The following is a 10,563-nucleotide window of genomic DNA, read 5'->3' as shown; positions in this document are numbered from 1 at the left end:
TGTTGGTCGCCACAAGTATTTTTGGTCCCTACAAAGATGTTACACCCACACACAGATCTCGACATCATGAACTCGTTTTAAAGAATTAAACTCACAAAATGAATGTTGTAAACCTGTACATGGTTAGGGTGCTCTCACTGACCCTTTATTTTTGGTTTTCACATTTCAGTTTTGGATGCTTTGACCTTTACTTGCTCTGTTCTTGGTTAGTTACAGTTTCATATTCTAACTTTTGTTCCTATTTGAGTTATTTTCAGGTAAGATTGAGTTTTCTTTCATGTTCTGTAACTGTAGTTATCGTTTCTTGTTATTCCCCTGAGTTTCTTTTTTTCCTTTTATCCAGGTATCATGTAAAGTCCCCATCGCTGTATGAGAAAGCCCCTGTGTAGTGGCTTCTCTTGTCCTTGTGCATTTTATATAGTTTTGCTTACCATCTTATTTTTCCTGATTTTGTTCAGGTGTGTCCTTGGTGGTTTCCATCTCCCTGGTTACATGTGTATTTAAGGCCTCAGATTTCCTTGATGAGTTGCTGCATAGTGCTGTTTGTCAGCTCGGGGGTTTCACCTGCGTGTTTCTGTTTGCTTGCTCTCTTCTCTCTCTCTCTCTCTCCGTACACTTTTTTGTATGGATTATTTTCCACTTATTCAAATCTGTTTGGGGATCTTTATTTTGGCTACGATCCTTCTTCAAACAAAAATCTCTCTCTTTTTTTAAAATTCAAGTTACTTATAACTTGTACTTGTAATATAATAACGAATTATCCAGAATCCCAAACAGTTTCAGTTCGGCTTGTTTGGTTCTTGTTGCTCTGTGTTTATCTCGATACTGAATCTTGAAGCACAGAGTAAATAAAACAGAGCAAACACAGAGGAGAGTGTACACAGATGACGAGCAGACATTTGAAATTCAAATCAGTTTGAGGTACATGGCCTGTTTTAATCAGAGATCTCTGGAAATGTTTTTAACTAGTCCTTCACCTCCTCTGTTCTCAGGATGGTCTGTGGACTCATAGTCATTGTGTTTTAAGACTTCAGTTCCTCTAACAGCAGCAGCTTTCCCTTCTTATATGGACAGTATGTTATATAAAGACCTCTGTGGCAAGAATGCACTTCATTGTTTGAAACTGAAAGACAAATGAGAAGTGACTGACATTAAGAAGGTCGAGGCATGAGATAATAGACAACAGACTAAGATAGTTATCAAAAAGCTCATCTTTGCTTTCTTTTGTTAGTCATTTTGCCTTTCTTTTAAAGAAAATAAATCACAGGGTGAAGGAAAAATGTATGTATGGTATGTATTTATATGTATTAATGTATATCATTAAAATCTGACTGCTCTGACACTGGGCTGCTCATTAATGTGACGGTGGATGTTATAAATGTAGTTAAACCATGCTGTAACTACTCGCACAGCAAGCTCTTCCTCTCTACTTCACCCCATGAGTTCTTACAGTGCAGTTCATATTAACATTTACAGGCAGATTTATTCAACAATCATTACAAAGGCTAAAATAAAGAAACACTCATGTTTTCTCTCCCTGTTAATGCAATTTAATGTTTCCTGTTTAAAAGCTTTCAGTATCTCCAATGTCAGTTAAGCTCATCATTACGTAAATATAAAACCACACAAACTCAACAGACGTAAGATCCATAGTTCAATCATGAGCTTTGGAAACTGTTTAAAGCTTAAAAAACACATATTGATAATCTTATTCAAATTTAATCTTGGAAGTTTGACTCGTAACACTGGAGGGAAAATGTAATGCTAGGGACTTTCACATCAGTCAGTCAGAGATAAAGTTACCACATTATGCCTTTCTCAGCTTCCTGTAGCGGCAGAACAGAGATAGAACCATAAATAGAGCTGAAACCTTCTAATATGCAAAACAGTATAAAAAACAAATAAATAAGGTTTGAGGAAACAGCAGCAGAGGCACTGACAGTTCAGCTGTAGAAACATGTGACACATTTTAAACAGTTTGTAGTTCAGCAGGACGCTGGTATGAGTCCAGATTATGTGTTGTTTTATGTTTTCTGTAGATCAAAAACACAACAATACCACCCAAAAGAAGGACAGCAGAAACTGCCACACCGACAGAGCTATGCCTCCCTATCTTCTCACTTCCCCATTCCTCCTTCCCTCCATCCTCCTTCCCTCCATCCTTCTTCCCTCCATCCTCCTTCCCTCCATCCTCTGTGTCTCCTCCTGTCTGACCTGCAGGTGAGAAACAGGCGTGAGGTGTCAGCTGTCAGATAGGTGATGAGTGAAGAACAGAACAGAATCCATTTCGCCTCTGTCAGTGTGCCCCAGGGTGGCTGTGGCTACAATGTAGCTTGCCATCACCAGTGTGTGAATGTGTGTGTGGATGACTGGATGTGTAAAGCGCTTTGCGGTCCTTAGGGACTAGTAAAGCGCTATATAAATACAGGCCATTTACCATTCAAACTGCTGTTAGACATTATCTACTGCACTCTGATCACATCACTCAGACCAGCTGCTTTCTACAAAGTCTCATCAACAACATCTTTAGAAACAAACATCAACAACCAGGAAGCAGCTTCACCTCTGATCACACACACACTCAACTCTACTCACTCACCTGGAGGAACAACATTCAGGCTGATGATGATGACGGGGTCGTCATCCTGATTCGCTCTCTTCCTGCGATTTATTTTTGTCTCAACACGACACTCGTATCTTCCACGGTCATCAAGCGTCACATTCTTCAGAATCAGAGACACGTCTCCATCCTTCATCTGTCTGTCCTGTAGCTCCACTCGGTTCTTAAACGATGGATGCTGGTTCTCTAGATCAAACCGCTCATCCCGGTACAAAAGTAAATATCCTTTCCTAAGACCATGTTTGCTCCACTCAAGAAATGTGACGAGGTTGTTGTTGTTGGCTCTGCATGACAAAGTGACGTTCTGTCCAGATTCAGCTGTGATGTTTACGAGGTCTACAGGACAAAAGAGACAACCGGTGTGTATTAAGCTGACAAATTCTGTTATTCTGCAATTAGAGATCACCACATGTAATATGTGATACAGGTTTTGATATAACAATCTGTGAGGTCACATGTTTGGGCTCTCCCATAATTATTAGAGCTAAAAAGAAAGAAAGAAAAAGACTCTTTAGACATTTCTTGGTGACATGAGGGTGATTTCCCAGTGACATCCATCAGATATAAAACTCTTATAAACAGGATATGGTTATAGGTTCCACACCCACATGCTAAAGGCTGCAAAACAGTTCTGAGGCAAAAACCTGTAACTGAAACCCACACAACTCTTCTTGGTTTTTCGGTATTAAGATACTATTTATTTATTTATTTATTTTATTTATTTATTTATTTATTTATTGTCATTGTCAAGAACAATGAAATTGCGTTTGGGGCTTCCATACAACCCAAAAAAAAGAAGAAAATAATAAATACCCCTTAAAACCCAAGTGTACATATTTAACCCAGTGTGACTCCAATGCAATAAGACAATCCTTAGCAATAATGTTCGTAGAAATTCAGACAAAGACCTGAGAAACATGACAAAATACAACAATGCAACCCATTCAATATTATTGTACTGTGAGATATGATATCAGATATGATAGTTATCTATTTAAGAAAGAGGGGGGGGGGGGGCAGGAGGGGGAAGAGAATAAAGATATGATGCACCAATGCAGACCAGTTCATTGCTATTAAGAAGTTGGATATGGTTACTATGCTCCTATACAGGAAACATGCTTGTTAATGAGATACATTTGGTTATGAGATACATTTGGTTATGAGATACATTTGGTTCAATGATTTATAAATAATCACCTGAACATAAAGACAGACAACCAGTCACACCCAGACCTACGGGCAATTTAGAATCATCAAGTAACCTAACCCCACTTACTGCATGTCTTCGGACTGTGGGAGGAAGCCAAAACAAGTGGAGAGAAGCCATGCAAACATGGAGAGAACATGCAAACTTCACACAGAAAGACTTGCTGCCCAACATAAAATGTCAGTCTACTAATAAATCTATTAAATGATGTCATATTATTTTGAATTAAATCCCACCAATCTTAACAAGGGGAATTTAAGATTTAAGATTATGACATACACATTACAGGGACAAATATACATATATGTATGTCTGTACATATGTGTTGGAGATTCCCCACATTGTCCAAAAAGTCACACACACACACTCACATGCAGCTGCTGACAGGCAGAAGTGAAGAAACAATAACGTCCAGCAGTGCGACAGCTGCCCGGCTCTCTCCATGCTCTCAAGCTGAGTAGATTAGAATTTCAACGGCTCTTTGTTGACATCAAATGGGAGGAGCTCTTATGACGTTAGTTTCCAAATAGAGATTACAGGCATCATAATTACAGCCCATTAAAAAAAAACAAAAAAAAAAACATTAGATATGAAAATATAATCCAGGCTTTGAAAACAGCCAGGTTAACCCCCATCTTTCTTAAATAACGTATATTTCTAGCCAAAAAAAGACGCAATACTGATTACAGTAGTCACATCGGGTGACACTGTTGTACTTTTAAAAATTATCTCATATGTTGTTTTAATAATCAGGTTTTTACAACACATATTAAGCGATCTGCGTGTTTTCTCTGGGAGAGTTTAAGGAAATATGGAAATCTTTCAGCTCGCTCCTTTCATAATCCAAATAATTTGTGAACTAAAAACTAAAAAAAATTTGATATGACCATCAGTCTGTTTAGGATGACGGTGTTGAATGAATCTGTAGTCTATAAACAGCATTCAAACATAGGTGTCCTCATATTCGAGGTGTGAGAAGGCTGTGTGGATGGCTGCAGTAACGGCATCTTCAGTGGATTCTTTTGATATGCAAATTACAGAGGGCTCAATGTGTCCGGAATGACAAATAGTTGAAATAACAGTAAAGATTTTGACCAGAAGAGGGGGTTTATGTGCATATGAAGCCTCAAGAAACAAACCATTTTTTGAACCAATTGGATGTAAAGCTTCCAGTAATCGTAAGGCTTCATTTGGCCATCACTACCAGAGAAACAAATATCTCCAATGCTCTCACAGCAGAAGACAGAATGCTCTCATCCTCATCAACAATGATGAGTGCTGACAACGCACAACTTGTCACGGTGGTTGCGTGGCTGGCAGAGGTAGTGTCATGGCGACGTATGCCCGTGTGTTTTAGCTAGGGACTCAAAGGCAGACAGGGAGGGAGACGAAACTGAGCTACAAACAAAAAAACGAGCCTTTATTGTGGCTGATAACATGAATACAACTGAAACGAAGGCAAACAGGGGCAAGAGTTAAATGTAACACTAAACAACTATGGCAATGACTATATACACATGGAGGGAGGCAACACAGACGATCCGACGAAGACTGAAAGAAAACACACAGACTAAGAGGTGATCAAGGGAAGTGGAAACACACGAGGAGACAGCTGACTAGAATGAACATAGTGATGCCGCAGGGGAAGTAAAACAAAACATGGAAACGAGACTTTCAAAATAAACAGTAAACCTGACAAGAGAGACATGACATGAACTTAATAACATGAACCAACAAGGGAGACTAAAACACAGGGGCTGATGACACGAGAGGATCCAATAAACAAATCACTAAAACAGCCACCGGGGCCTGATAGAAATTAACGAGATAAGCTAAAATGAAACTGGAAAACAAATGAATAATAAAATACATTGAAATGCAAAGCACTGGGTCACATAACCCAGGACCATGACAGGTGGGACCCAAATAAAGAACTCAGAAACACGAGAAGTACACTAATAGCTAATGATTGTCTGTTTGAAGCTGAATCTCCAGCGCATGCGTCTAAAAAATCAGTGCATTGCTTCAGAAGCCCTGGTTTGTTTAAACAGGGCAACGTGATCACAGAGGTCCGAAGCTTCATTCAGTGCATCACTGCTTCAGTACCTGATTCAGTGGGTTATAAGGAAGTGAAGAATTGGCAGGATTCATGTGGTGTGTTGGTGATTTTGTGCAAATGTTCTGCTTCTTCATAAAAAAAAGAAAACCAGCAGGTCATTCAGTGTTCCCTTAGCACTAATGTATCAGAGATGTTGGTGCACTATATCTGAAGTAATGTTGTTAAGTCCTTAAAGTCATATTCTTTTATTGTCATGACTCTATTTTTATTTTTGTATGATACCTGATTTAAATGGAATATGGCTGAAGTCTAAAATACTTAGTCAGTCATTTGTTTAATAGTAATTTAACATTATATAATTCACATATAAAACTATGAATTGTGATTTTAAATGGTTTAAAAATTCTACATAGGCAAGTTTTTTCTCCTTTTGTTATCAAGAAGCAAAAACAAAAAGGAAAAAAAAAAAGAAACAGGGCAGGGTTCTGTGGTTGAACTGCAATCACAGATCATACGATTAAAAAGGAATTATGAGTAATAAGAACTTCCTGCTTGTTTACATTACAGAGAAACATCCAAACCTGAATGGTTCACTGCATTCTTAAAGCTGCAGAGTACAGGAAGTTCTTCACGAAGCTCTTCCTACTTTATTTTCTTATTTTCATTCAGGATGCATTTCTGAGATCATCTGCAGCTGTTAATTTTAATTATTCTCATGTACATGGAAAATATGGTTTTCTTTTTTAATTCGTATAAATAGTACATTTTGATGTTTCACACAGGACACAGGATTTCTGTTTAGTTTCAGATTTATATTTATCTCCACATTTTTTACACTCTAGATAGAAATGAACACATTTTTATAAACGGACATGTTTGAGGTCTAGAACTAACATCACGTCTCTTTTCTTAAATCCCATGGACTCATGGACTATTTTTTCCCCAGTTTACCTCATTTAAATATGTATTTGGTTCTCTTCCAGAGCACCACAGGACAATCACAACACAACATGTATGTAGAGATGGAACATATTTTTTTGAGTGGATGGATTTGCAATGTTTAATTTTTTTTTATTAAATTGTGCAAGTTTTTTGTCATCTCTCAGATCAGTAATATATGAGTTTAACATGTCTGATTTAAAACAAAACAAAACACACTCTTCTGACTCTGTGTTGATTAAGATTGTGATGGTGGATGTAGTTCTTCCAGGGTATTTCAAACAAATAAAATTCATCACAATGTTTTAAAAAAAAGAATAAGTACAATTTTTTTCTCTTCCTCATGATCAACTTTACTCCTTCCTGTTTAAAAGCCTTCAGCATATCTGATGCCAGTTAAGCTAACAGAAATATTAGACCAGCCAAACTGAAGACAGATGGAGCTACACTGCAGTGAGAGTTCACCTGTGAGCTTTGCAAACAGTTTCAAGTTTAAAACATATCAGCATATTATCCAGTTCTGCTGTAAGATACAGTACACATGGTAAATGGCCTGCATTTATATAGCGCTTTACTAGTTTACCAGCGCTTTACTAGTTTACTTTACTTTCACACACTGGTGATGGCAAGCTACATTGTAGCCACAGCCACCCTGGGGCACACTGACAGAGGCGAGGCTGCCGGACACTGGCGCCACCGGGCCCTCTGACCACCACCAGTAGGCAACGGGTGAAGTGTCTTGCCCAAGGACACAACGACCAAGACTGTCCAAGCCGGGGCTCGAACCGGCAACCTTCCGATTACAAGGCGAACTCCCAACTCTTGAGCCACGATCGCCCCACATGTACACATGTAATATTAATTTACATAATGAGCTCCTCAGCCATGCTGACTATTTGGTCACTATGAATTAAGCGACAACGTGATCACTTTTAATTCATGAGGGAGGAAACACTGAAGCTCATTTAGTTTGCGTTTAAAGACTTCAAATAAGTCATATTGCTGTAGTTTTTCTCAGCAGGAAATCTTACCGAGAAAATCTGTTTATCTGTCTTGAGTTTTTACCTCATGTGACAGAGGTAGAGTAACAGGAACAACAGCAGATTATCCACCTCACCCTAGCAACCAATGTTTTCACTGTAACTATAAACAGAGTGTTTAATGGGCAGGACACAGTTGCATTATTGACATGTGTACATGGCTCAGAACAAACACTATTATGCGGCCGTATTGTTATTTGTCATTTAACAAAATAATTTCAGGTGGACATTTGACTCCCACACTAGGGTTTGCTCTGGACTTTCATGTCAGTCAGTAAGCGATAAACATGTCAGTTAGCACTTTGTGACGGTGTCTGCACAGCAGCTGTTTCCATTGCTTACACCTCTCTTCAAACCATAAACCCCACTGTGAGCACAAAGACCTCCCACTATCCCTGTATCAGATGCATCTCATTTCAAAGCAAACATATGTGCTCACATGTGTCCGCAGAATTCCCCTTCAGGGTCTCCATGGCCCAAAAGGGCGAGCCCAAACAAAGGTCCCTTATGGGTGGTGTCAGGAAGAGAAGCTGGTGTAGAAATGACATTTTTAGCGACCCTTGGTGAATAAGGGAGTTGCAATATGTACCATGGGACATGTTCAATGGACTGTACAGTCCATTGAACATGTTTACTGAGTCGGGCTGATTTTCTACACACAGTTGATGAGAGGATTTGAAGCATCATCAGGACACTGTAGAAGCTGTAGAATCTGAGACATTTCAAATAGTCATCACTTCAGAAGGAGGCTGGTAGTCATCTGGACCCTGAATTTGTCTTTTGCGTTTTGTGTAGATCTGTACAGCAAGAACACCAAAGACAAGAACAGTGGGAACTGCCACAATGAGAATACTGTTACGACTTCTTTGTCCCTTCCTCTCTCCATCCTCCTCGTCACCTCCCGGCTGCCCTGTAGGTTATAAACAGGTGTCAGACATTCACACCAGCTGCTTTCTACAAAGTCTGATCAACAACATATTTAGAAACAAACATCAACAACCAGGAAGCAGCTTCACCTCTGATCACACACACACTCAACTCTGCTCACTCACCTGGAGGAACAACATTCAGGCTGATGATGATGATGGGGTCGTCATCCTGATTCGCTCTCTTTTTGCGGTTCATTTTTGTCTCAACACGACACTCGTAACTTCCACGGTCATCAAGCGTCACATCCTTCAGTATCAACGCCACGTCTCCATCCTTCATCTGTCTGTCCTGTAGCTCCACTCGGTTCTTAAACGATGGATGCTGGTTCTCTAGATCAAACCGCTCATCCCGGTACAAAAGTAAATATCCTTTCCTAAGACCATGTTTGCTCCACTCAAGAAATGTGACGAGGTTGTTGTTGTTGGCTCTGCATGACAAAGTGACGTTCTGTCCAGATTCAGCTGTGATGTTTACGAGGTCTACAGGACAAAAGAGACAACTGGTGTGTATTAAGCAGACAAATTCTGTTATCCTGCAATTAGAGATCACCACATGTAATATGTGATACAGGTATGGATACAACAATCTATGAGGTCACATAGTTAGGATCTCCCTAATTGTTAGAGTTAAAAAAGGAAAAACCCATTTGGGAAATCCCTTGGGGAGCTCCGAAGACAAACACGTAGTCACAGGCACCTTGAATAACCTGTTCCTGCTAAAGGTCTCTGCTGAGAAAACACACAGATCCTCTTCCTGTATCCTCTTTCAGTAATGAAGCTATGTTCCTTTATAGTAAATGTGTGCGTGTGTGTGTGTGTATGTGTGTGTGTGCGTGTGTGTGTGTGTGTGTGTATGTGCGTGTGTGTGTGTGTGTGTGTGTGTGTGCGTGTGCGTGTGTATGTGCGTGTGTGTGTGTGTGTGTGTGTGGGTGTGTGCGTGTGTATGTGTGTGTGTGCGTGTGTGTGTGTGTGTGTGTGTGTGTGTGTATGTGTGTGTGTGCGTGTGTGTGTGTGTGTGTGTGTGTGTGTGTGTGTGTGTGTGTCGGTGTTTTTGTGTTTGTTAAGGTGATACATTTGCTTCAAGATTTTATATTCATGAAACAAACAAATATGTGTCACTTAAAAATATAATTATTAGTCACTCTACCAATGAATGATTTCATATTATTCTGGAAAGTCTTAACTCAGTGAATGAAATAAGCTGCAGCTTCAAGCTTAAGTGACATACACATTAATCAGTCAATTACTGACAACAACTGAAATGACACACACACACAGATAGCAACAGTGCAGAAATTATTTACTATGTAAAAGTACAGATACTTAACCTCTGAGTACAACTATATAAATGATACATAAATGTAATGCTTTAGCCTCTTTACTCTCTTTGCATGCAATAAGCTCTGTTGGTACAGCTACATGAAAATTCTACTTAAGTAAAAAAGTATTTGAAGCTCACTTCTTGCCTCTGCACACTCAGAAACACTCACCTGCAGCAGCAGTCAGGGAGGAGTGGAGAAACAACAAAGCCCAGCAGTGCGACAGCAGCCGTCCTCGCTCCATGCTCTCAAGTTGTTGATTTGAAGCTCAACGGTTCTGGCTTCAGGTCAACAGGAGGGGAGGAACTCTTCCTCACTCAACACGTTTAACAGGAAAGGGAGGTTATAATTCTGAACAAACATTAAAGATGAAAAATAATCTCTTTGAAAACAGATCACTTTCTCATCTCTCAACTAAAGAACACTTTTTATTTTTATTTGTCTTTTATT

General features: G+C 39.4%; 2 protein-coding genes across 2 annotated transcripts; both read right to left on the bottom strand.

The window, feature by feature from the left end:
* Window positions 1-1,041: 1,041 nt before the first annotated feature.
* On the bottom strand, window positions 1,042-4,454 carry LOC147334219 (uncharacterized). The gene is made up of 3 exons (XM_086286709.1): window positions 4,199-4,454; window positions 2,600-2,956; window positions 1,042-2,214 (listed from the first exon to the last, which is right to left on the bottom strand). Exons 1-3 carry the CDS (start codon window positions 4,269-4,271, stop codon window positions 1,970-1,972), a joined length of 675 nt encoding a protein of 224 aa, XP_086142835.1. The 5' UTR covers window positions 4,272-4,454; the 3' UTR covers window positions 1,042-1,969.
* Window positions 4,455-7,415: 2,961 nt separating this feature from the next.
* On the bottom strand, window positions 7,416-10,361 carry LOC147334218 (uncharacterized). The gene is made up of 3 exons (XM_086286736.1): window positions 10,285-10,361; window positions 8,918-9,274; window positions 7,416-8,775 (listed from the first exon to the last, which is right to left on the bottom strand). Exons 1-3 carry the CDS (start codon window positions 10,355-10,357, stop codon window positions 8,588-8,590), a joined length of 618 nt encoding a protein of 205 aa, XP_086142862.1. The 5' UTR covers window positions 10,358-10,361; the 3' UTR covers window positions 7,416-8,587.
* Between the last annotated feature and the right edge of the window lie 202 nt (window positions 10,362-10,563).

This window comes from Aulonocara sp. 'chitande type north' Nkhata Bay, linkage group LG3, assembly GCF_057382095.1.
Source record: "Aulonocara sp. 'chitande type north' Nkhata Bay isolate Kocher_YH1m ecotype deep benthic linkage group LG3, A_spYH_male_GT1.1, whole genome shotgun sequence".
In the NCBI taxonomy this organism is placed as follows: domain Eukaryota; kingdom Metazoa; phylum Chordata; class Actinopteri; order Cichliformes; family Cichlidae; genus Aulonocara; species Aulonocara sp. 'chitande type north' Nkhata Bay.
This window is presented reverse-complemented; position numbering and strand designations above follow the sequence as displayed.

Bases quoted from the DNA above. Each gene is read 5' to 3' on its own strand.
- LOC147334219 (XM_086286709.1), bottom strand. From the start codon at position 4,271: ATGGAGAGAGCCGGGCAGCTGTCGCACTGCTGGACGTTATTGTTTCTT. The intron at 2,957-4,198 runs GTGAGTGTGTGT...TTTGTCCTGTAG, and splicing joins CTGCCTGTCAGCAGCTGCAT to ACCTCGTAAACATCACAGCT. The intron at 2,215-2,599 runs GTGAGTGAGTAG...TCTCACCTGCAG, and splicing joins CCTGAATGTTGTTCCTCCAG to GTCAGACAGGAGGAGACACA.
- LOC147334218 (XM_086286736.1), bottom strand. From the start codon at position 10,357: ATGGAGCGAGGACGGCTGCTGTCGCACTGCTGGGCTTTGTTGTTTCTC. The intron at 9,275-10,284 runs GTGAGTGTTTCT...TTTGTCCTGTAG, and splicing joins CTCCCTGACTGCTGCTGCAG to ACCTCGTAAACATCACAGCT. The intron at 8,776-8,917 runs GTGAGTGAGCAG...TATAACCTACAG, and splicing joins CCTGAATGTTGTTCCTCCAG to GGCAGCCGGGAGGTGACGAG.